The sequence below is a fragment of the Mesocricetus auratus genome, unplaced genomic scaffold (genome assembly GCF_017639785.1).
Source record: "Mesocricetus auratus isolate SY011 unplaced genomic scaffold, BCM_Maur_2.0 Super-Scaffold_100027, whole genome shotgun sequence".
NCBI lineage: Eukaryota > Metazoa > Chordata > Mammalia > Rodentia > Cricetidae > Mesocricetus > Mesocricetus auratus.
The window spans coordinates 10,008,964-10,028,545 of NW_024429208.1; the positions used below are offsets into that span (position 1 = coordinate 10,008,964).

Here is a 19,582-nt window from a genome sequence, read left to right on the forward strand (position 1 = left end):
CGACGAACAGCGGCGAGCCCCGGGAATCCTGCACCCTGCTTATTGGTGTTGGTGAAGAGGGTGGGAGCGACAAGGCACCAATTGAGGGTAGGAAAGATGGCGCTCCGCCCTTGCAGCGTCACCGGGGCGCGCGTGCGCAAGTCCGCACACGGCTCCGGATTGGCGGTGCAGCGGGGCGGTGCTGACAGTTGCGTGTATGGGGGTGGGGAGGCGAGTGGGTGAAGGGAGGGAGTGTAAATAGAGGGAAGGAGGTCTCGCGGCTGTCCTGCCACCTCCGAGCGACTCTCGAGGAGCCCCAGTTGGAGATGGATGAAGACGAGCAGGAGGAGCGGCGCAGGAAAGTGGAGGCTGGGAGAGCCAAGGTAGCGTCCTTCTCTCCGCTTTGTTGTGGAGAGAAACCCTAAGGAGGTTCTGGTGCTCACACTGCCGCCTGACAACAAGCGGCGGCGGCGGCGGCGGAGCGAGCGCTCGCCCTTCCCGCCGTTTCTGCTGAACTCACTTCCTAGCCGCCGCCATCTTGAATCCACCGCCCTCGGTCTCGCCCCGCCCTATTGCAGCCGCAGCCAATCAGCGCCTGAGACGCACGATGCCTCGTAGGCGGGCCGAGCGCCAGGGGCGGGTTCTGGTCACCTAGCATTCCTGGTTGTTGTGCTTCCTGTGCCGGGGAACGAACTGGCCAAGGCTTTTAAGAAACTGTCTTCCCGGGAACCCAGAGCTTCTGCTCACGTCTGGTGCCCTGGCCCTGGGTTTGGTTGTTCACTCTCTGGCCGGGCCCTCCAGCTCTGTCATACTTGTGAAATCTGCTCCAGATTTCGATTTTGGTTGATACTCTACCCTGGGGACATTTGTGGCTGTTAAGATAGTTTTTTTGTTTTGTTTTGTTTTTTGGAAAGTGATAGGACCTAGAGGAAGAGAAGGTGCGAACATTTTGGAAGTGGATCCTTGGTCACCTACCATGGCACCGGAGCATGGTTCCTCACTGTGTCAGCCTAGGACTCGGTACAACCACCGTGAAACGGCTGTGTTGATTTTTTTTTTCTGTTTGCCCAGTTACCTAGTAGGAGCAATCCTTCATTTGAATCACCCCCGCCCCCGCCTCGTGCAGACTAGCACACAAAACACATATTCAGTGGAAATGACAGCAGTGTCAGTTAGCAGATGGCAGCCAGAAGACACAGTGGTCTTTTCCCCCGTTAGGCAGTATATGCGAAGAGGGACGAGAAGATTTTCCCCTCTTTTTATAAGCCAGACACGCGAGAAAAGAGAGAGCACAGCATTCAGCGCTTCCATTTGGGAACTGATGTCTGCACTTGGGTGGTTTGTGAACACCAGTAGATGCACTTACTTGCAGGAGACGGAGGCCTATGAGAAGGACCGAGGCCACTGCTGAGTGACCGTAGCCAGAGACCAGGTCTTCGTTGCTGAGCAGAGCTTTGTAACAGATAGCGGCCTTTCATGGAGGAAGGCAGTCGAAGAGAACAGGGTTGGTACCACAGGCTATGTCCGTTCTTCAAATTTCTTTTCGGTCAAATATATGGCCTTGCTTATTTTCTCTGCCAATGAACTTGTGTTGCCGTTTTTTCGTTGGCAGGCACACGTTAGCTTGGATGGCCATGGTCGTGACTTGAGGGACTAGGTGTTCCCCTGTGATAGGCTCGTGCTCCAGCGCTTGCTCTTTGAATGGGGTCCGAGTGCGTGAATGCAGTCGAAAATCTCGTATTTGTGGGACTGAAAGCGGCTCAGCCTCTGACTGGCAGGCAACATTCCGCGATGGTCCCTAGTGCTTTGCTGAGCTGTGTCATGAAAAATAGAACATCTGATTCCGTGAAGGAGGATGCTGGATGACCTGGCTTGATTAAGTTTTTGCTATTTCTGTACCTTGTCTCAGAATCTATGGCAAGGAAGTTTTGGCTGGGCAATGTATCCCTTCGATTAGGGAAGGATGGGGGCAAGAAGAGAATGATCTAGCTTTATATAATAGTTTTAAGGCTGACATATGCCTTAATTAAGCTCTCAGTTGTTAAGTAGAGGCATTTTAAATTTTCTGTAAACCGCCAAGTATTAGGGCAGCTCTTCTTTTAACCAGCAATATTTTTTTCTTTTGTCTGCATCTAGGCATAATTAATAGTCATTAGTAGACTCGCTATAATTTTAATGCCAAGGTCATAGATGTCAATGAAGGCAGTGTTTGGTGGGAAAGTGGTCTCTTGGCCTTGCGCGGCTGAGTGGACCAAGCCCGCTCTTACCTCATGCTCCCCACAAGTGTATTGACTCTGTGGTTCTGTTACTTCTTTCTCATTTACCTCTGTTTCTACTACTTCTCTAAATTTTTTCGCAGCTTGCTAGCTTCCGACAGAGAAAAACAAAAAGTGACTGTCCGAATTCGAAGAAAAAGACGGCGAAGAGGAAGGGTTCGGCTGTCAATGCGCCTGTCCAGGAGGAGGATTCGGTAGCCACTCCAAACAGTGAGCTTCCCCAAGGAGAGGCTGGTTTTGAAAGCACGTCATGCAGCAGCACCCTGGAGGGGAGCACAGGGGAGTTTGCAGCTCAGGTAGGTTTATTTACTCATGTTAACATGTTGCCTACTTTCTAGTTATTGCTGTAGTAATTTACTAAATGTGGCCTTCTGTTTTTGCCTTTCAAATTTGGGGGAAGAGGTATTTTAGTTCATAAAAAGGTGAGCAAACAGGTTTTACGTAAATAAATGACTCATCTTTAAAGTTTTTTATTTGTTTATTATTGTGTGTGTATGGGCGCTCATGCTGTGGTATGCGTGAGGATGGCTTTACGGAGTAGGCTCTCTCTTTCCACCTTTACATGAGTTTTGGGAATTGAACGTAGGTTGCTTGGCTTGGACGGCACTGACTTTACCCGGCAGTGGCTTAATGCGTCAGTCCAGTGCCTCATCTTTTTTTTTTTTTTTTGGTTTTTTGAGACAGGGTTTCTCTGTATTGCTTTGGAGACTGTCCTGGACCTAGCTCTTGTAGACCAGGCTGGCCTCAAACTCACAGAGATCCACCTGCCTCTGCCTCCCAAGTGCTGGGATTAAAGGCGTGCGCCACCACCGCCCGGCCTTTAATATGATTTTGACGAGTTTTGGGCAGTGGTTTGAAGACAAACATCAGTTTGGTGCTTTGCTAAGGGCCTTTACAGGTGAGAGCAGTCTGCTTGCATGTGGTGTGGCCTGGTTCTGTGTGAGCTCTGTCTGTGTGACATTCCTTTACCTACTTCTGGATGCAGCATGCGGTGTCTCTCCACTTTGCTAACTTGCTGAAGGTTGGATTAGGGGAAAGGGAGGGTGTGTGGCCAGAGGAGCTGGCCTCTGTCTGCTTGGGTCTATGAGTTGTGGGGAGCATGCCCCCTGACTCCCTTACCTCCCTGGACCTCCAGACTGCTCCTAGGAACTCCCATGTAGATTGTAGCGCTGTAATATTTCATTGTAGTGAAATCAGCTTTCCACGTGAGCAGATTCGATCAAATGTAATCTTAATTAAGGGAAATATTTCCCTTAAATGTTTGGGAAAAACTGCATTTATGAATATGCACACATTTGTTTTTCCAAACAACACAACAAAGCTGTATACACGGCGTTGATACTGTTAGGGGTCACAAGGAGCCGAGAGAGGCACCTGGAAATAGTTTGTCTTTTGGAGGATAGAGGTAGGTCACGTGAAAATCCTATACTATTCTGCCCGTCCCTGAAGAGTCCAGAGACACTGTGCGCTATTCTGTTGATGTGCTAACCCGTCACAGGCTGTTTCCATACTCTGTCTAACGCTGCCGTGACTGTCTGTGTCCTCCTTCTGTTCCCACAGGACACAGTTGTTCAGTTCTCTGGTGTATTACTCATTTCTTAGATACTGTTTCTTGTGTAATTTCTCTAGACTGCGTTCTTTGCTTTGCTTCTCTAGGAACGACAAGACTGTGACCTGGATGAGCCTGGCCTGCAGCCGCAGCCACAGCAGCAGCTGCAGCCACAGCAGCAGCCGCAGCCACAGCAGCAGCCGCAGCCACAGCAGCAGCCGCAGCCACAGCCACCCCAGGTGATCTGCTCGGCCTGGCTGTGGCTCTCAGCCTGCACAGGGTCATAGCCTGTGTTCTGCCATTCTTAACAGGGCATAGTGGGTCCTGGTTGCTGGGGATGGTTGCAAGTGGGAGAGACAGGTGGGGGCTGTGGCTAGCTGTTATTTTCACATTGATTTCCGAGTCCATCCCCCAAGCAAATGGAGGGTCATGTGTGGATACCTGGGCTGGGAGTGTGGCACATCTGCCGTGTGAGAGAGGTGCACTGTGTTTGGTGTCAGTCATAGTGTTTTAACCTGGAGACACACGCCAGCATGGAAATGGGATGGTACCCTTGTGTTACATGCTCCTCCCTCCTCCTCCTCCTCCTCCTCTTTTCCTTCTTTTTTTCTTCCTTCTCCTTCCTTCCTTCCTTCCTTCCTTTTTCAATTTCTGCTTGGTGTTGCCCTTACCACCCTGGTTCCTGACCCGGATCTCATCAGGCCTGGTTCCTCTCTGTCCGCAGACAGGACACAGCCTTGAGCTGGAAGCGCTGCGCCTGAGCCTGAACAACATGCATACGGTACAGCTGGAGCTGACACAGGCCAACCTGCAGAAGGAAAAGGAGACGGCGTTGACGGAGCTGCGGGAAATGCTCAATGGCCGGCGGGCCCAGGAGCTGGCGCTGCTGCAGAGCAGGCAGCAATGTGAGCTGGAGCTGATGCGGGAGCAGCATGCCCGGGAGAAGGAGGAGGTGGCACTCCGCTGTGGGCAGGAAGCAGGTACCGAGCAGACGCGGGATGCGGACCACATGGCCCCACTCTCTCCGTTTTTGTGCTCATAGCCTAGCCCTTAACAGCTGAGTCGTCTTTGCAGATCCCCCCCACCCCAAACACACATACATGCACGCACACATATCACACGCACACACACACATGCACACACATCACACACATGTGTGCACGCACACACACCACACACACACACACACACACCCCTAGCCTTTAACAGATGAGTCATCTTTCCAGACTATCCCCTCCCCGCCCCCCAACACACGCACTTGAGGCACCCTGCTGATTTTCCAAATCACTTTAAGTTCATGCTCCCGTGTTTTATCCCTCAGGAAGGAGATGAGGCATCCGTGGTTCCTCTGTGTTGGTCAGTCCTTGATAGTGTTCAGACCCAGCCCCTTTCAAGCACAAGGAAACTCACCTGGGTCTGTGTTGCTGGCTGGGCAGTGCTTGGGTTTGGCATGGCTGTTCATCTTAGATATGATGATGTTGCAGGTCTGCATGCTGGGTCAAATACACTCTCAGTCTGCTGCCTGCTGCCCATAGGCCAGCCTGTGTGGACTGTTTCCTTTTAGTTAATTGTGTTTTGTGTGTATGGGTTTTTGCCTGAGTGTATGCCTGGTGCTCGTGGAGGTCAGAAGAGGTCCTTGTTCATCCAGAACTGGAGTTCCAGATGGTTCGGAGCTACCATGTGTGCCCTGGGAGTTGAACTTAGCTCCCCTGGAAGAGCAGCCAATGGTCTTAACTGTTGAGCTATCTCTTCAGTCCCACTTTTTTTTTTCAAATAAATATCAGCTTTATTGAGAAATAACTCCCGTGTCACATAGCCTGTGTGCTTAAGCAGTACAGTTTGCAGCCTTTGGTGTGTCTACGAAGTTCTGGAGGCCTCTCCATTGCAGGGGTTGAGAGCATCCCTTACTCAGAAAGAGGGCGTTTGCTGCCTACTGGGTGAGCTTACTTTTCTGCTTGCTTCTCTGGCTTCCTTGTGACAAGTAGAAACATCGTCTCTAGCCATGGCTTTGCTGGAGAAATGTGCTCCCTTGCCTCTCTCTGCCCTCGGTGTGAAAGACCGGTTTTCTTGTCCGGGTGCCTTCTGTGTTTCTTTAGGCACTTTGAAAGGAAACAAATGCATGTTTGTGTTTTCTTCTCTTTTTCAGTCTGAGAGCCTTTTAGCCTTTTGTGCTTTTCTTCGCAGTTGCAGAGACCCTTCTCTGTGGCTCCTGGTTAGGCCTGCCGTCCCTAGGGAAGGAAGGCAGAGGACTCAGTGGCGCTCTGGGGTGTAGCACCTTGCTCTCGAAGGATGGATCCCAGCCTTTAGTCACCCTTAGACTTGTCTACTGCCACCTTGTCCTGCCCCATGCCTCCTGCCACCACTCTGCTTCTTCAGGCCTACCCTTCCCTGACCTCTACTTCCGGTTCTCTCTGGGAGGCTTATCAGCTCCCGAAGCACCGCTGGAGCCGACCTGCATGGGCTTGAATTGGGAGCTGCTGGATCTCAGCGCAGTTTCTCATGTCTTAATACCTAGTCCCTTACCTGAACCCTGCACAGTGGGCACATGAACTGAAACACCTTGCAGTTCTCTTGTCCCGAGGCTCGCATGGGTTTGGGGGTGTCGGCAGGATTCCAGTAGCTGATCTCCCGCTGTACTCAACCTTAGGAGAACTTGGGTGACTGAGAATTTCAACATTCTTCATTTTGATGTGAATACATTTTTTATTCAAACTAACCATCGCCTGGACATCTTGTTCACTGTACATTGGCAACTCTCTCGAGTGGATAGTGGGTACTAGAGCCCCATGTCTGCTGGGCAATGAGGTCATGGAGAAAGTCGAGACTGGGGTCTGAGCAACTTGTTACATTTGTCTTGCAGCTGAGCTGAAGGAGAAGTTACGTTCAGAAATGGAGAAAAACGTCCAGATGATAGAGGTGTGTAGTTGACCGGAAATACAACCTGTGTGCGCACTATTTACTTCCACAGTCCACTTACCCGCCCCTCGCTTTATGCAGATCAGATCAGTCCAGGGGAATTGGAATGTGCCGGTGCAAAGTGAATTCTTTGTTTACAGTGTTTCTTAGCAGACTGATTTTGCTGTTTTGCTGACTCTTGAAATGTGAAGCTTCCCAGCCACCCTTTTACATAGTGTTGTGGATCCCGTCCCCATCTTTGTGGACTTGTGTCTGGAGGGGAGTGGTGACTGTAGCCAGAGGTGCAATTGTGGCCGATGCACCAAGGTGCTAGCCAAGTTGCCACTGGTCCCTTGTAGGAAGGTGGTTTCAAGAGCCTTTGAGAGTCCTCTTATGAGATACCTAACATTCAGAGATTGGTTGTACCACAACCTACTGTTCCTTTTACATTAGACTCTGAAGCAAGATTGGGAATCTGAGAGAGAGTTATGTCTGGAAAATCTCCGCAAGGAATTGTCTGCGAAGCACCGGTCGGAAATGGAGGGTTTGCAAAACCAGTTTCAGAGAGAATTAGCGGAACAGAGGGCTGAGCTGGAGAAGATTTTTCAAGCCAAACATGAGGCTGAAGGTGAGCCCCTGATTAAAGCGGGCACGTCTGGAGGGGCAGAGAGTCTGCCGCGATGCTAGTGCGAACACCACTGCGATTAGACTTGCCTTTCTCACCTTTGCGTTGCAGGGCAAGCTGCCGAGGACATTAGGTCATGAGTGGCCAGGAGGTGTTGTGGCTGCTAGCCAACTGCCCTGCCTCTGTTTCATAGGTCCCCCTTACACATGCAATTACTAAATTATCACGGGAGCAGTAGTATGGTGGCCGCTCACTTTTGATGCTCCAGGTGTTGTGTAACATAGGGTTTTTTTTGTTTTGTTTTGTTTTTCGAGACAGGGTTTCTCTGTGCAGCTTTGGAGGCTGTCCTGGAACTCGCTCTGTAGATCAGGATGGCCTCGAGCTCACAGAGATCCACCTGCCTCTGCCTCCCAAGTGCTGGGACTTAAGGCGTGCGCCACCAATGCCAGGCAGCATAGGGATTCTTGTGAGCTGAGATGTCTGTGCCTGAGCCCCTCCCTCCATGGGAAGAGCATGCTACTCCCCACAGGGGTCCTGATGGAGCCTGCTCGGCTTGGCCTCGGCTTGTGCCATCGATTTGTCCCCTGTCCAGACGTTCCCAGGATGGAACGCAGTGGGCACAATTGTGGGTCTGAGGTGAAATGCCACTCAGCTCTGCTGCGGAAGGGAGCACCGTCTTGTCACACGCCAGGTGACCTCTGCGCTGCTTTCTAGTTTCCCTGAAGGAGACCCAGCACCAGGCAGCTGTCAAGAAGTTACAGGAAGACCTGCAGTCGGAGCACTGCCAGTATTTACAAGATTTAGAGATGAAATTCAGAGAAAAGGAAAAAGAGAAAGAGTTGGAGGTAGGCAAAAACGTAACTTCCTTTTGGTTGGTTGTTTGTATGCGGGGATGGGGTGTGTGTGTTTGGGCATTTGTAGGTGCAGACATGAGTGCGTGTGGCTAGTCACGTGTACACAGAGGCTGATGTCAGGCGTCTCTCCTCTGTTGTACTCCGCCTTATTTTCTGAGATAGGATCTCTCACTGAACCTTGAGCTCACGGATTGGCTAGACTGGCTGTCTTCCTGTCTCTGTTACCCAGCAGCAAGAAAGATGATTTGTTGACACGAGTTATACTTGGCCATAAGTGGGAACAGAATTCGTTCAGAATGCCACAGGCTAGGGCAGAGGGCCAGAGGGACTGTTTGGTTGTAATGAAGACAGTCAGTCTCTCAGGTGGTCTCTGTGAGCAGATGGTGTTCAGGTCCATTGAGGCTTAGACTGACAGTAACATAAGTCAGCGCAATCTTACTGTAACCCAGAGCCTGCAGAGGCCTTGTCTTTCCATGTTTGACCATAGGGCTATGGCCCAAGAGGAGATGTACATGAGGGTTGTCCTTTGGCCCAGCCTTCCTGACCAGGTATTAAGGCCTGGGCTGGGGCCTCCCCACTAATTATTAGAAGTAGATATCTTTGCTTAGAGACAAAAACTGACCTGGGCAGGAACAGGGACACATGTCCTTGAAAGGAAGGCAAAAACCCAACCTCTGTGCAGACAACATTCATTTTTAAAAAATAATCTTACAAGTTTTAATTAAAACATATCTTCATGTTCACCCTTCCCCGTTTTCCCTGTAACTCCTCCCATGTCCTCCTAGCCCCCGCTTTACCCCCTCTCAAATTTATGGTCTCTTTTTCTTTGATATTACTGTTATATACACACATGTATATTACACACACGCATGCACACACACACACACACAAATATATAAATATAACCTCCAGATTCCATTTAATGTTTCTTGTATTTCAGGGCTGACAACTTGATACTGAGTAACTAATTAAGGGCTTCATTATTCGCGAGCTCTCGGTAGTCACTAGTTGCCTATAGTTCTTGTCCAGTAGTGTGGCTCTTTGAGGTCCCCCCCTTCCATGTTATCAGGGTTGTCCCTGTTATTGAGACATTACAAGTGAAGCTTTCCTGCCATTTCTAGGAGACAGTTTCACAACAGATGTCCTGGTCTTCTGACTCTTACAATTTTTCTGCCCCCTCTTCTACAGCGTTCTCTGAGCCTCGGATGTAGGAGTTGTGATGTAGATGTCTCTGTTGGTGCTGGGTCATGTGTATTTTGACCAGTTGTGGTTTTCTGTGATGGTCTTACTCCGTGTGTTTTTCATGCTTCCTTGTGAGACCCCAAGGCGACTTTTTCAGAGTACAGAGCCCTACTTGCCGCCTGTTCATCTCCTTTGGTTCTCATGTCAACTTTTCTTCTTCTTCACAGTTAGAGAATCTTCAAGCATCCTATGAAGACCTGAAGGCTCAGTCCCAAGAAGAAATTAGACGCCTATGGTCCCAGCTTGAGTCTGTGAAAACCAATACAGAGGGACTGAATGGTGAGGAATTTTGTGGGTTGTTTAGGTCCTTGGAAGTTAAGCTGTGCAGACTTTCATTTAATTCTTTTTTTCATTCATTCATTCATTCATTCATTCATTCATTCATTCATTCTTGAGGTGGTGTATTAGAACCTAGGGCCTTGCGTATTAGCAAGGACTGTACCACGAATCAAATCCAACCCCTGTGACTTTCCATTGTTGAATCATAGAGTTTACTAGTGGGGGTGGAGGGAGGGAGAAGGGGAAGAGAGAAGGGAGGAAGAACACAAACTTGTGAGCTTGCTTATACATCTTGAAGATGATCCATGTTTTGTATACACATGGAGTTTTTTTTTTTTTTTTTTTTTTTTGGTTTTTCGAGACAGGGTTTCTCTGTGGCTTTGGAGGCTGTCCTGGAACTCGCTCTGTAGACCAGGCTGGTCTCGAACTCACAGAGATCCGCCTGCCTCTGCCTCCCGAATGCTGGGATTAAAGGCGTGCGCCACCAACACCCGGCCCACATGGAGATTTTGACAGTGGGATGTGTTTGCTGTTCTTGCAGAGGACACATACTTGGTTCCTGCACCTTCATGGCAGTTCACAACCATCTGTAACTCCTGTTCTAGGGGATCTGCTGTCCTTTCTGTCCTTTGTGGGCACTGTATACACTGTATAGTGTGTGTGTGTGTGTGTGTGTGTGTAGACAAACACTCGTATACATAAGATAAAAATAAATCCTTAGCTTGGGAAACAGGGGAAAGGGTGGGAGGGAAAGGGGAGTGGGGAAAAAGTTGTCTAGCTCAATAAAAAAAAAAAATGGAAAAAAAATCCTTAAAAGGGAAAGGAAATTTGTATATAGTGAAAGGTTTCACATTGTGTTTGTCCCTCAGCGCACTTGACTGTGCCCCAATGGTACAAGTTCTTGTGGTGTAAAGTGTCCTTCATGTGTCAGTCTTACCTGGCAGTGTTACTGGGTGATACAGCAGGGTGATCCAGTGAGCTTTCCCAGGGCAGCTGCTGTCGGGTTCCTGTGGCTCTAGCTTGTGAGGTAAAAACTGAGTCTTCAGGGCCCAGCAACTGTGGCTGCTTTTGCTGGAGGCAACTCCATCTCATCCTTGCATCGAGTTGAGTGCCCTTGCAGACCCCCGGTCTCAGTTCTCTCCTTTTGTGTCAGGAGTGTCTCTGTGTAGCCAGGTGGGCATGGCCACTCGGAGAGCGGGCAGTCACCTGTGCTCAGGGACAGAGATGGCTAGGTCCAGTTCAGGCCACCAGCATCACAGAAACCTAGTCTTAACTTGCATTCTTTTCTTAGTGTTCATCTGTTCATCTGCAAACAGAGCCTTTAAGACTGCAATCTCCTTTGAGGATCAGTGTTGTTTGGATCAAGGAACAGTTCTGAGAAAGGACCAGAAACACTACCCTTTGTCATGGGATGGCAAGAGATGCCTGGTCTCCACCTTCTAGCCTTGAGCTCTGTTCATGGCCAGATATTGTAGCTATTATGTCATTCCTTTAGGGTCCTCTGTTACTGGAGTTTAGAGAAGATGTGAACTGATAGGCCTAGCATGTTCTTCCATGGGACTTCATCCTTGGGGACCTTCGATACTAAACCTTTGGGGTTGTAACTAGTCGGTCTACACTGTTTGTTAGTGGTTGCCATAGACAATTTTGTAGAAGACTTTCTTTTGGGACACCAACCAGCTCCCAAATCGTGACACAGAGACTTATTATTGGTTCTGAATGTCCAGCCTTATTTTATTGTTTCTTAGTAGCTCTTACAACTTAATTTAACCCATTTCTCTTCATCTATGTTTAGCCTCGGGCTTTTTACCTTCCTTTCTTTTTGTACATCCTGCTCCGTGTCTGCTGACGGCAGCTGCCTGACTGGCCCTGGGCATCTCCCTCCCTTTCTCGCCTGTTCTCTTCTCCCACTTCTCCCAAGCCTAGGCTCCTCCTGCTTTCTTTCTCTGTCCTCCAGCCCTGCCCTCTCCTGCTTAGCTATTGGCAGTTCAGCTTTTTGTTAGCCCAGTTAGGTCTTAGGCAGGCAAGGCGAAACAGCAGCACATCTTTACCCACTTGAACAAATGCAACGTAAACAAATGTAACACACCTTTACATAGCTAAGGTAATATCCACACACCAGCTGGTAGCATTTGTTTGTGTTTCGGTGCAGACAATCACTTTGGTAGCCTCAAAATGTGTGCTCAAAGAAAGTTTGGGGTACTGTGTCTGTGCTCTCTGCCCAGGAACTCTCACAGCTTACATCCAAGTGTCAGCAGCTGTGCCTTGCTCCAAACCTGTTTCCTGAGTCACTGAGATTGTGACAGATACAGTTCTTAGTCGCTAGGACCACGTTTCCTGCCGCAGGCAGCTGCCCGCATTCCCAGTTGCTTGGCTTTTTAAGGGGTTCCTGGAATGCTGAGTGAGCAGCGAGGCAGGAGGCTCTTAGCTCTGCACAGCCCTGAGGGGTCTGCTCACAGGCCTCGCTGTTTCCTGCTTTGTGTGTTTCCCTCTGGGGTGACTATGTACTTCCTCCTGCTGAAGGGTCATGGGAGCCGCTTGTGGCCCAGGACTCTCACCGGGAGGAGCTGGAGCATCTGCGGTCAGACTTTGCGAAGCAGCAGCAGCAAGAGCGAGCCCAGCATGAATTGGAGCTGGAGCACCTGAGGGTCTATTTTGAGAAGAAGCTGAGGGATGCTGAGAAGACATACCAAGAAGACCTGACCTTGTTCCAGCAACGGCTGCAGGAGGCCAGGGAGGATTCTCTGGAGTCTGGAGAGATCAGGTAAAGGGAAACATTGTTCCTGTTCGGTGGATTTATGAAGTGTGCGTGCATGCGTACGTGATGGGTGGGGAGTTTGAGCTAAGTTTGCACTTCTGTTTGTGATCTCATACTAATGGAGGACAGTAGAGCTGGGTTTTTTTTTGTTGTTGTTGCCTTGGTTGGCCTCTGTTTTCCTAGTCCTGGAGTTAAAGGTGTGTACCCCCACATCAAGCGCAGCAGAGCCAGCGTGTGGCCCTGTGTTATAGTACTGGCTAAGCATCATCTGGTCCTTAACCTGGATACTTTACCTCTGTGTGGCTGGGCCCAGGGACAGAGTGGGCCAGAAAAGGATGCACTAGAGCTTTTATTTTGTCTGAAAATTTTTTAATGTTTATTTTATGTGAATGAATGTTTTGTCTGCATGTATGTCTATGTATCACATGCCCAAGGAAGTCAGAGGAAGGCATTGGCTCTCTGGAACTGGAGCTGGGGCTGGCTGTGAGCCACCCTGTGGTTGCTGAGAACTGAACTCAGGTTCTTTGCAAGAGCAATCAGTGCTTCTAACTTCTGAGCCAGCTCTCTGGCCCTCAAAGCTTTTATTGTTATTTCATTTATTTTCATTGTTTTTGTTTTTGAGAGAGGGTCAATGTGTAGCCCTGACTGTCCTGGAGTTCCCTGTGTAGACCAGGCTGAATTGCACTCACAGAGATCTGCCTGCCTCTGCCTCCACCTCCTGAGTGCTGGAGTTCAAGGTATGTAGCACCACGCCCAGCACACTGACACTTTTATGCATGTCTTCTCTCTTTAGTTCGGCCTGTATATTTCCAGAGGAGACACCCGGCCGAGGAAGAAAGGAGCAATTTGATCCACTTGATCTTCGGCTGGAACAGCCGGAGGTAACAGGCTGTGTGTTTTTAATCTGAGAGACGGTTGAGTCATTCAGCTTTACATTAGAAACTGGCTGTCTTTTGCCTCATAAAACCTGCCCTCTGTCTTTGTGGACTCCTCGCACAGAGGGGAACTTGATTTTCTGTCTTCAGAGCACCACTCTGATCTCACGTGTGCATCCTGGCTTGTCTAAGGAGTGAGCACCCAGTCTGCGGCCCTCACACCCTGCCTTCCCTCGTTCTGCTTGCTTGCAGTCTTGCTCATTTCCCAGCAGTCATCGAGGCTCCTTCTGCCATCCTGCTTACCTGTCACCCTTGGCTTTGACGTTCTGACAGCTGTGAAGCTGAGTTGTTGGAGTTTTGTAAACATTTATTTATTCAGTGTGTGTGTGTGTGTGTGTGTGTGTGTGTGTGTGTGTGTGTGTGTGTGTGTGTGTGTGTGTCCTGATCGCGTAGATCATCATCTCTTCATCTTTGGGCTTTCTTGCCTTCATCTCCCGAGAGTTAGGATCACAGGTGCGCACCATGCCGTGCTGGGGATCAAACGCAGGGCTTAGGCGTGTTAGACCAGTGCTCCATATGAACTGAGTTACACCTCCAGGCCCTTGATCTCGTCTCCTTAGAAAGGTATAGTCAGCGTGGGTTATGGCCTTCTCTGATGTCCCTATTTTACTTTAGTCACCCCTTGAGGCATTCTATCTTAAACTGTCCTGTCCTGAGTTCCTCGAGATAGGACTATGTGTAGTATATGAACTTGGGAGACACAGATCAACCTATGACAGGCTTTTTCCAGCCCTTGAAATCTTTTTTGCCCATGATGTCTATGAATAACTGGTTTCTCCCTGCTCTGGTAAATGTGACAGAGCTCCCCTGTGTTCCATCTTATTATACCCCATTGGTGTGACTGCATCCTGCGGCTCATGTTAATTCTCTGGGCTTTGAGAACCTCACATTCCAAGTGTACTTTTTTTCATGCCAGGTGGAAGGTGAGGCCTCTGAATCTCAGGCTCTCCTCTCATGGGTATTGATTGTGTCTGGTTGGACTATTCATCAGCCTCTATGTTTTCTGTCACCTGTATCTCTTGCGAGCTTCGTAATTGAATTTCCGAACAAAGTCCAAAGTTCTTATGTTTTCTCGTTCATCTTATAGCTGGATTCTGTGTTCTGGGTAGGGTTTTGTTTTGTTTGTTTTTCCCCTTTGCCATTCTGACCTTATGTGTGGATGCCTGTGGAGGTCAGAGATGTGTTTGTGAGAGTCAGGTCTCTTTTTCACCGTGTGGGTTCAGTACGTGGTGGTTAGCACCTTTACTGCTTAGGGATGTCTGCATCCTGCATTGTTTCTACTCTGTCTGCTGGGTCTCTGTCTGGTGTTAACGGCAGTGTTCCCTGTGTAGGTTGTGATATGTGACCCCTTGCCTTCATGTGTACTGTGAATTCCCATGTATCTGAGTAAGCTCTTTGTACTAGCTCAGAGATGCACTAAGGGGACTCTTAGTGGGGGCTTCTGCTACTTTTGTTATCTGAGGAAAGGGGCAGGAGGAAGCTACCGCCCACCCAACACACACACACACACACACACACACACACACACACACACACACACACACACACACACTGCTTCTGTGTCTGGGAACCTTGTGCAAGGAAAGAGTGTGCTATCCACTTGGTGGAATCTGCCCTGAGCCTGCCTTTCCCAGTCTGAGACCTTCCTGTCCACCACAAGCATCCATCCTGCCCCTGATTCTTCCTTCTGCTTTCCTGACAGTCCCAACTATAGGTCTCCTGCTTTCCCGACAGTCCGACTGTAGGGTCTCCATATGCTTTCCCGACAGTCCTGACTGTAGGGTCTCCATCTGCTTTCCCGACAGTCCCGACTGTAGGTCTCCATCTGCTTTCCTGACAGTCCCGACTGTAGGTCTCCATCTGCTTTCCTGACAGTCCTGACTGTAGGGTCTCCATCTGCTTTCCTGACAGTCCCGACTGTAGGTCTCCATCTGCTTTCCTGACAGTCCCGACTGTAGGTCTCCATCTGCTTTCCTGACAGTCCCGACTGTAGGGTCTCCATCTTTCCCGACAGTCCCGACTGTAGGGTCTCCATCTGCCCGCAGCAGGTTGACATTGGTTCACTGCTCCTCTCTGCCTCTGCTTTTCATAAGTTTATAAATAACATTTTCTTCTTAAAATTATGTTTCAGGAAGGTGTAGAGATAGAAGTGATGGGTTCCATGTCTAATTAATGAAAAATGTATGTGGGTGTATGTAACGTGTTGACAGGCTGCAATCCTGCAGTTTCCTGACTGGTCCCACCCTAGCTGGGTAGTGAGCTGATCACCAGAGTGTGGGTGCCCCCGTCTGAGTGTCTGTCTCTTGTGTGTGCGTCTCTTTGGCTATTCACGAGGTTGAGTATGTTTTCGCTTGCTTATAAGCTAGTCTCTGACGGTATCTGTCTCTTTGCTCATTTTCCTGCTGTTGTCTTTTCTTCTCCTTCTGGTACGAGTAATTCCCAGCTCTGTTCACCTTTGTGTTCTGATGGGGGTGCCTTTCATGCTTCTATTACGAGTAATTCCCAGCTCTGTTCACCTTTGTGTTCTGATGGGGGTACCTTTCATGCTTTTTTTATTGGAATTGACCATCTCTCTCTGGGGCGTGACTCCAATCCCATTGCCTATCCGGTTGTTTACCCTTAGTGAGATAGCACTGCTCCACATGAACCGATTGTCACAGGGCCAAACCTGTCTTATCAGTTTCATGACACTGATTTCTCTAACAATGAAAACATAAGTCTTGCTTTCAACGGTAATTCTGGTTCAATAGAAGTTCAGGGCGATGAGATCTTTTTTGTTTGTTTTCAGTTTTGAGGAAAACGGGCTCAGTGGCTACATTCTCAGTATATGCTGATCCATCCATTCTGTCATGACGGAGGAGTGCTCTGAACCTGCCTGTTCTTAGGGCTGGGGACTTGGCAGCAACTAGAGATCCACTTGGGTTGCCTCTTCCTTTTTGTAGGGACTGTATCCTTGCCCCACATCTGAGCAGGTCCAGAATCGGACTGTGAGAGGCATGTTCAGAGGCAGAGAGGATGCCATACAAGTTGGAATCAGGAAGTGTGGAGGCCTATCCTACCTCCATGTGGCTCATGGTATGTCTGAAACAGAAGTAGCAGTTATGGCCCCCAGGGGCAGTCAGCAGAGGTCTCAGGCCAGAGCAGCTTCTCCTGAGAGGCACGGGGGTCGGCTGCAGGAAGGGTACTCATTTGAGACTGAGGCTGACACAGGAATAGGACCTGATGGCTAAGATTATACGGAAATGCCTGAGGGACAAAGGGACTGAAGTGGTAAGCTGAACTTTTGGACAGGCAGGCTAATCCTTGGAGGTGAGCAAGAGAGAGTAGGTTTTAGGAGAGCCCTGATCAGACTGTGGAATGACTGCTAGACTGTCCCTCCATGCTGCCTGGAACTGAGTTGGGCCCGTGGTCTGAAGGATAGGCATTGGTACAGTCATTGTTGGGTAACAGTTCAGAGAAGTACAGCGTTTAGGAGAGGCCCCAGCTTAAGATAGGAGACTGGATGCAGGAGAGCTACTGAGGGCGGGGAGGCAATTGAACTTTAAGGGTAGAAGGAGAGATGCCAGCAATGGGCAGGAGAGTGGACACCAGTAAAGGGAGCCCATTAATACTGTAGACACCTAACTGATGGAGCACCCACGGGTAGGACGCCTTCTACTTGCTGCCATGGCCTCTTGTACATGCTGCCCTCAGGCTATAGCCACTGCTTCTGTGGGTTCTCGAATCTGGTCTGGAGAGTGGTGGATGGGGAGAGGCACTTTGGCGTGTCTGAACCAGGATCAGTTGTGTGGTCTGGTGAATCTAGCCAGGGTTATGTTTTCTTTTGAGCACAGCAGGAGGTGCCTCACAGTAGTAACAGAACAGGGTGATCAGGGTCACTGACTCTCCTGTCCTGTGTGTTCCTTTAGGAGAACTCAGCAAGTTTACAAGCAGGGCTGGAAGAAGACCCCAGGCACGAAACAGGTGTGTTGAGTTCTTCCCTCGACTTCCAACTCCAGGAGGACGAGTCACACAGCTCCCACCTGAGGCCTGAGGAAGAAGAACAGGAGAGCCTCCCGCTTGTCCTCTCAGACCAGCACAGCCAAGGTGTGTCCCATCTGCCCCTCCAGGCCTTAGTGGAGGATGCCTGCTGTTGGCTGGCTCTGTGTAAAGAGATGGTTTTCTCCAAACCAGGCTTGGGTCTGATGGAACTACACTCTGGGCATAGGCATTGCCATCTCGCTTTCAAGGAGAGACTTGCAGGAGGCAGCCCTGGGGGTGACTGCTCGCCTAGGGGAGCTGATATTAGAGTCTGCTCTGCTTCTTTGGGCCAGGGAGCCTGAGGGAAGGAGCTCATGTGGGGTGGCCTGGAATAGGATAGAAAGACTGGCTGTCTTAGAAGTGTGGTTCCACAGGTCTGAATAGTGGTCACTCCCAGGGATTGTAGAGGTGGGCAGCAGAGGCCAGCTGGTGTGAAACATGGTGACAGTGTTTCCATTGTTGTTCAGCCCTCTGGGTACAGTGGTCACCCTCCAGGGGAGGTGAGGAAGCCAGGTTGAAGGCCCCGACTCAGGCCGTGGTGCAATCAGTGTTCACACTCCTGTCCTGCGACATGAAAGCCTGCGTAGCCCTGTAGCTCCATTTAGCATTGGACAGGGCAGGGTGAGAGTGTGCAGTCCCACTTGAGAGCCAGAGGCCAGCAGGCACCTGTCCCTTATTGCCCTTGTCCTTGTTGTCCCGGGGCCTCCACAGCTGCCTCTGACATGTTCTGTCATTTGTGCTGCTGGTGTCCATGTAGTCCCTATAGCATGACTTGTTCTTGCTCTAAATCCGGGGCTCGTGCCTTTGTTTCCATCTTCCATAGAGGAAGATCCAGGTTGATTTAGAGGAGGCCGTGTGCCCCCCACCTTGTACACTCACTTCCTAGGTGACTCAGCTCAGGCTCAAGGCCAGTGCTGAAACCCTGAATTACCTGTGCCTGTCCCTGTGTTTCTGGTGCTGGGCACAGGGCTCATTCTGCGTGACCAGCAGCAGGTTGCACATCATACCTCACCTTAAGGAATACCTTGGACTGCGTAGATGTATGCTGTGTAGCCCCCAGGGAATGCTACAACTCAGGGATGCGCCTGCAAAGGGGATACTGAAGACCTGGCCCCTCTCCTGTCCCGAGTCAGCACCAGGGTGCTCCAAGCTGAGGTGTCGTGTTAGCTGAATGGTTTGGAAGGGCGCCGCCATTCTGTGGTGCTGCCTGTGGATGCCACGGTCGATGATGGTCTCCCCTCTCCCTTGTTCCTCAAGAGCTTGCCCCAGAATACCTGCAGTGCGCACAGGACATGGCTGTGGAGGCCGATGCCCGGGTGGCTGCCAGAATCCTGACTCTGGAAGCTGAACACAAGGTTAAACTTTCACTTCTTCAGACGGAGCTCAAGGAAGCAGTTGAACTCTTGAAAACAGAGAACAGGAGTTTACAGGAGAAACTGCAGTACGAGACCCACCTGAGAGAGGAGCTGGAGAGTGTGAGTAGTGGCCCTCAGCAAGGCTCTGTATTCTCTCGGAAGGCTTGTGGTCTGTGTGCTCAAGGAGGTCCTGAGGACGTCCTGAACTGTGTATGTATGGCATTGCTGTAGGAGTGTGTGCACCAGATTCTCGTGGAAAGAAGTGCAAGTGGGTTTGCCAGAAAGCTTCACTAAGGTCTGGTACCCAAGGCCAGAGCCAGGTTGGCTCCTTAAGGAAATGGTCAGTCATCCTCAGGGGCTCCCGGGAAAGGCACTGGCAGTCTTCTGATCTTATGCCACTGTCTTCAAAGTGTGTTCGGATTCTTCATATCCTTCCTGGTGTTTGGTCAGCTGCCGTGGACAGTTCAGATACTGAGCCTCTCCCTAGGTATTTGTGAGCTTGAGAAAGTCACTGCCGTACCATTATGGGCATGGACAGAATGGAGATGTCAGCCTCTTCAAAGTTACAAAAGGGGCTTCATTATGCAGCCAGTGCAGCTCAGGGAGTGTGAGCTGGTATTTCTTTGTCTTTTGCTGCGTGTGTGTTAACTAGGCTGTGTTCTCTTCATCATACTTTCATCCATGTCTGAAAACATGTCTTTCATGCCTTCTGTCCTTGGGTGTTCTTCTTTGTGAATGGCTTTGTGGATTTTCATTCTCCATCGGAAAAAGAACTTTAGAGGAATCTCTTTTTGCCTACAAGATTGATTACCAAG

General features: G+C 49.8%; 1 protein-coding gene across 5 annotated transcripts in view; it reads left to right on the top strand.

Moving 5' to 3' along the window:
- Positions 1-198: 198 nt before the first annotated feature.
- The window catches only part of Pcnt (pericentrin), an 81,812-nt gene continuing 62,428 nt past the window's right edge, over positions 199-19,582 (top strand). For 3 of the 5 annotated variants that reach the window (XM_040732130.1, XM_040732131.1, XM_040732133.1), the window contains exons 1-12: positions 199-362; positions 2,339-2,551; positions 3,912-4,043; positions 4,529-4,784; positions 6,665-6,720; positions 7,153-7,327; positions 8,039-8,169; positions 9,588-9,699; positions 12,223-12,463; positions 13,251-13,338; positions 17,301-17,478; positions 18,670-18,887. In XM_040732130.1, the coding sequence (XP_040588064.1) occupies positions 306-362; positions 2,339-2,551; positions 3,912-4,043; positions 4,529-4,784; positions 6,665-6,720; positions 7,153-7,327; positions 8,039-8,169; positions 9,588-9,699; positions 12,223-12,463; positions 13,251-13,338; positions 17,301-17,478; positions 18,670-18,887 (1,857 nt within the window). In that variant the 5' untranslated portion in view covers positions 199-305. The remainder of the gene's footprint in view (positions 363-2,338; positions 2,552-3,911; positions 4,044-4,528; positions 4,785-6,664; positions 6,721-7,152; positions 7,328-8,038; positions 8,170-9,587; positions 9,700-12,222; positions 12,464-13,250; positions 13,339-17,300; positions 17,479-18,669; positions 18,888-19,582) is intronic. The other 2 variants (XM_040732134.1, XM_040732135.1) reach the window with 1 other exon arrangement.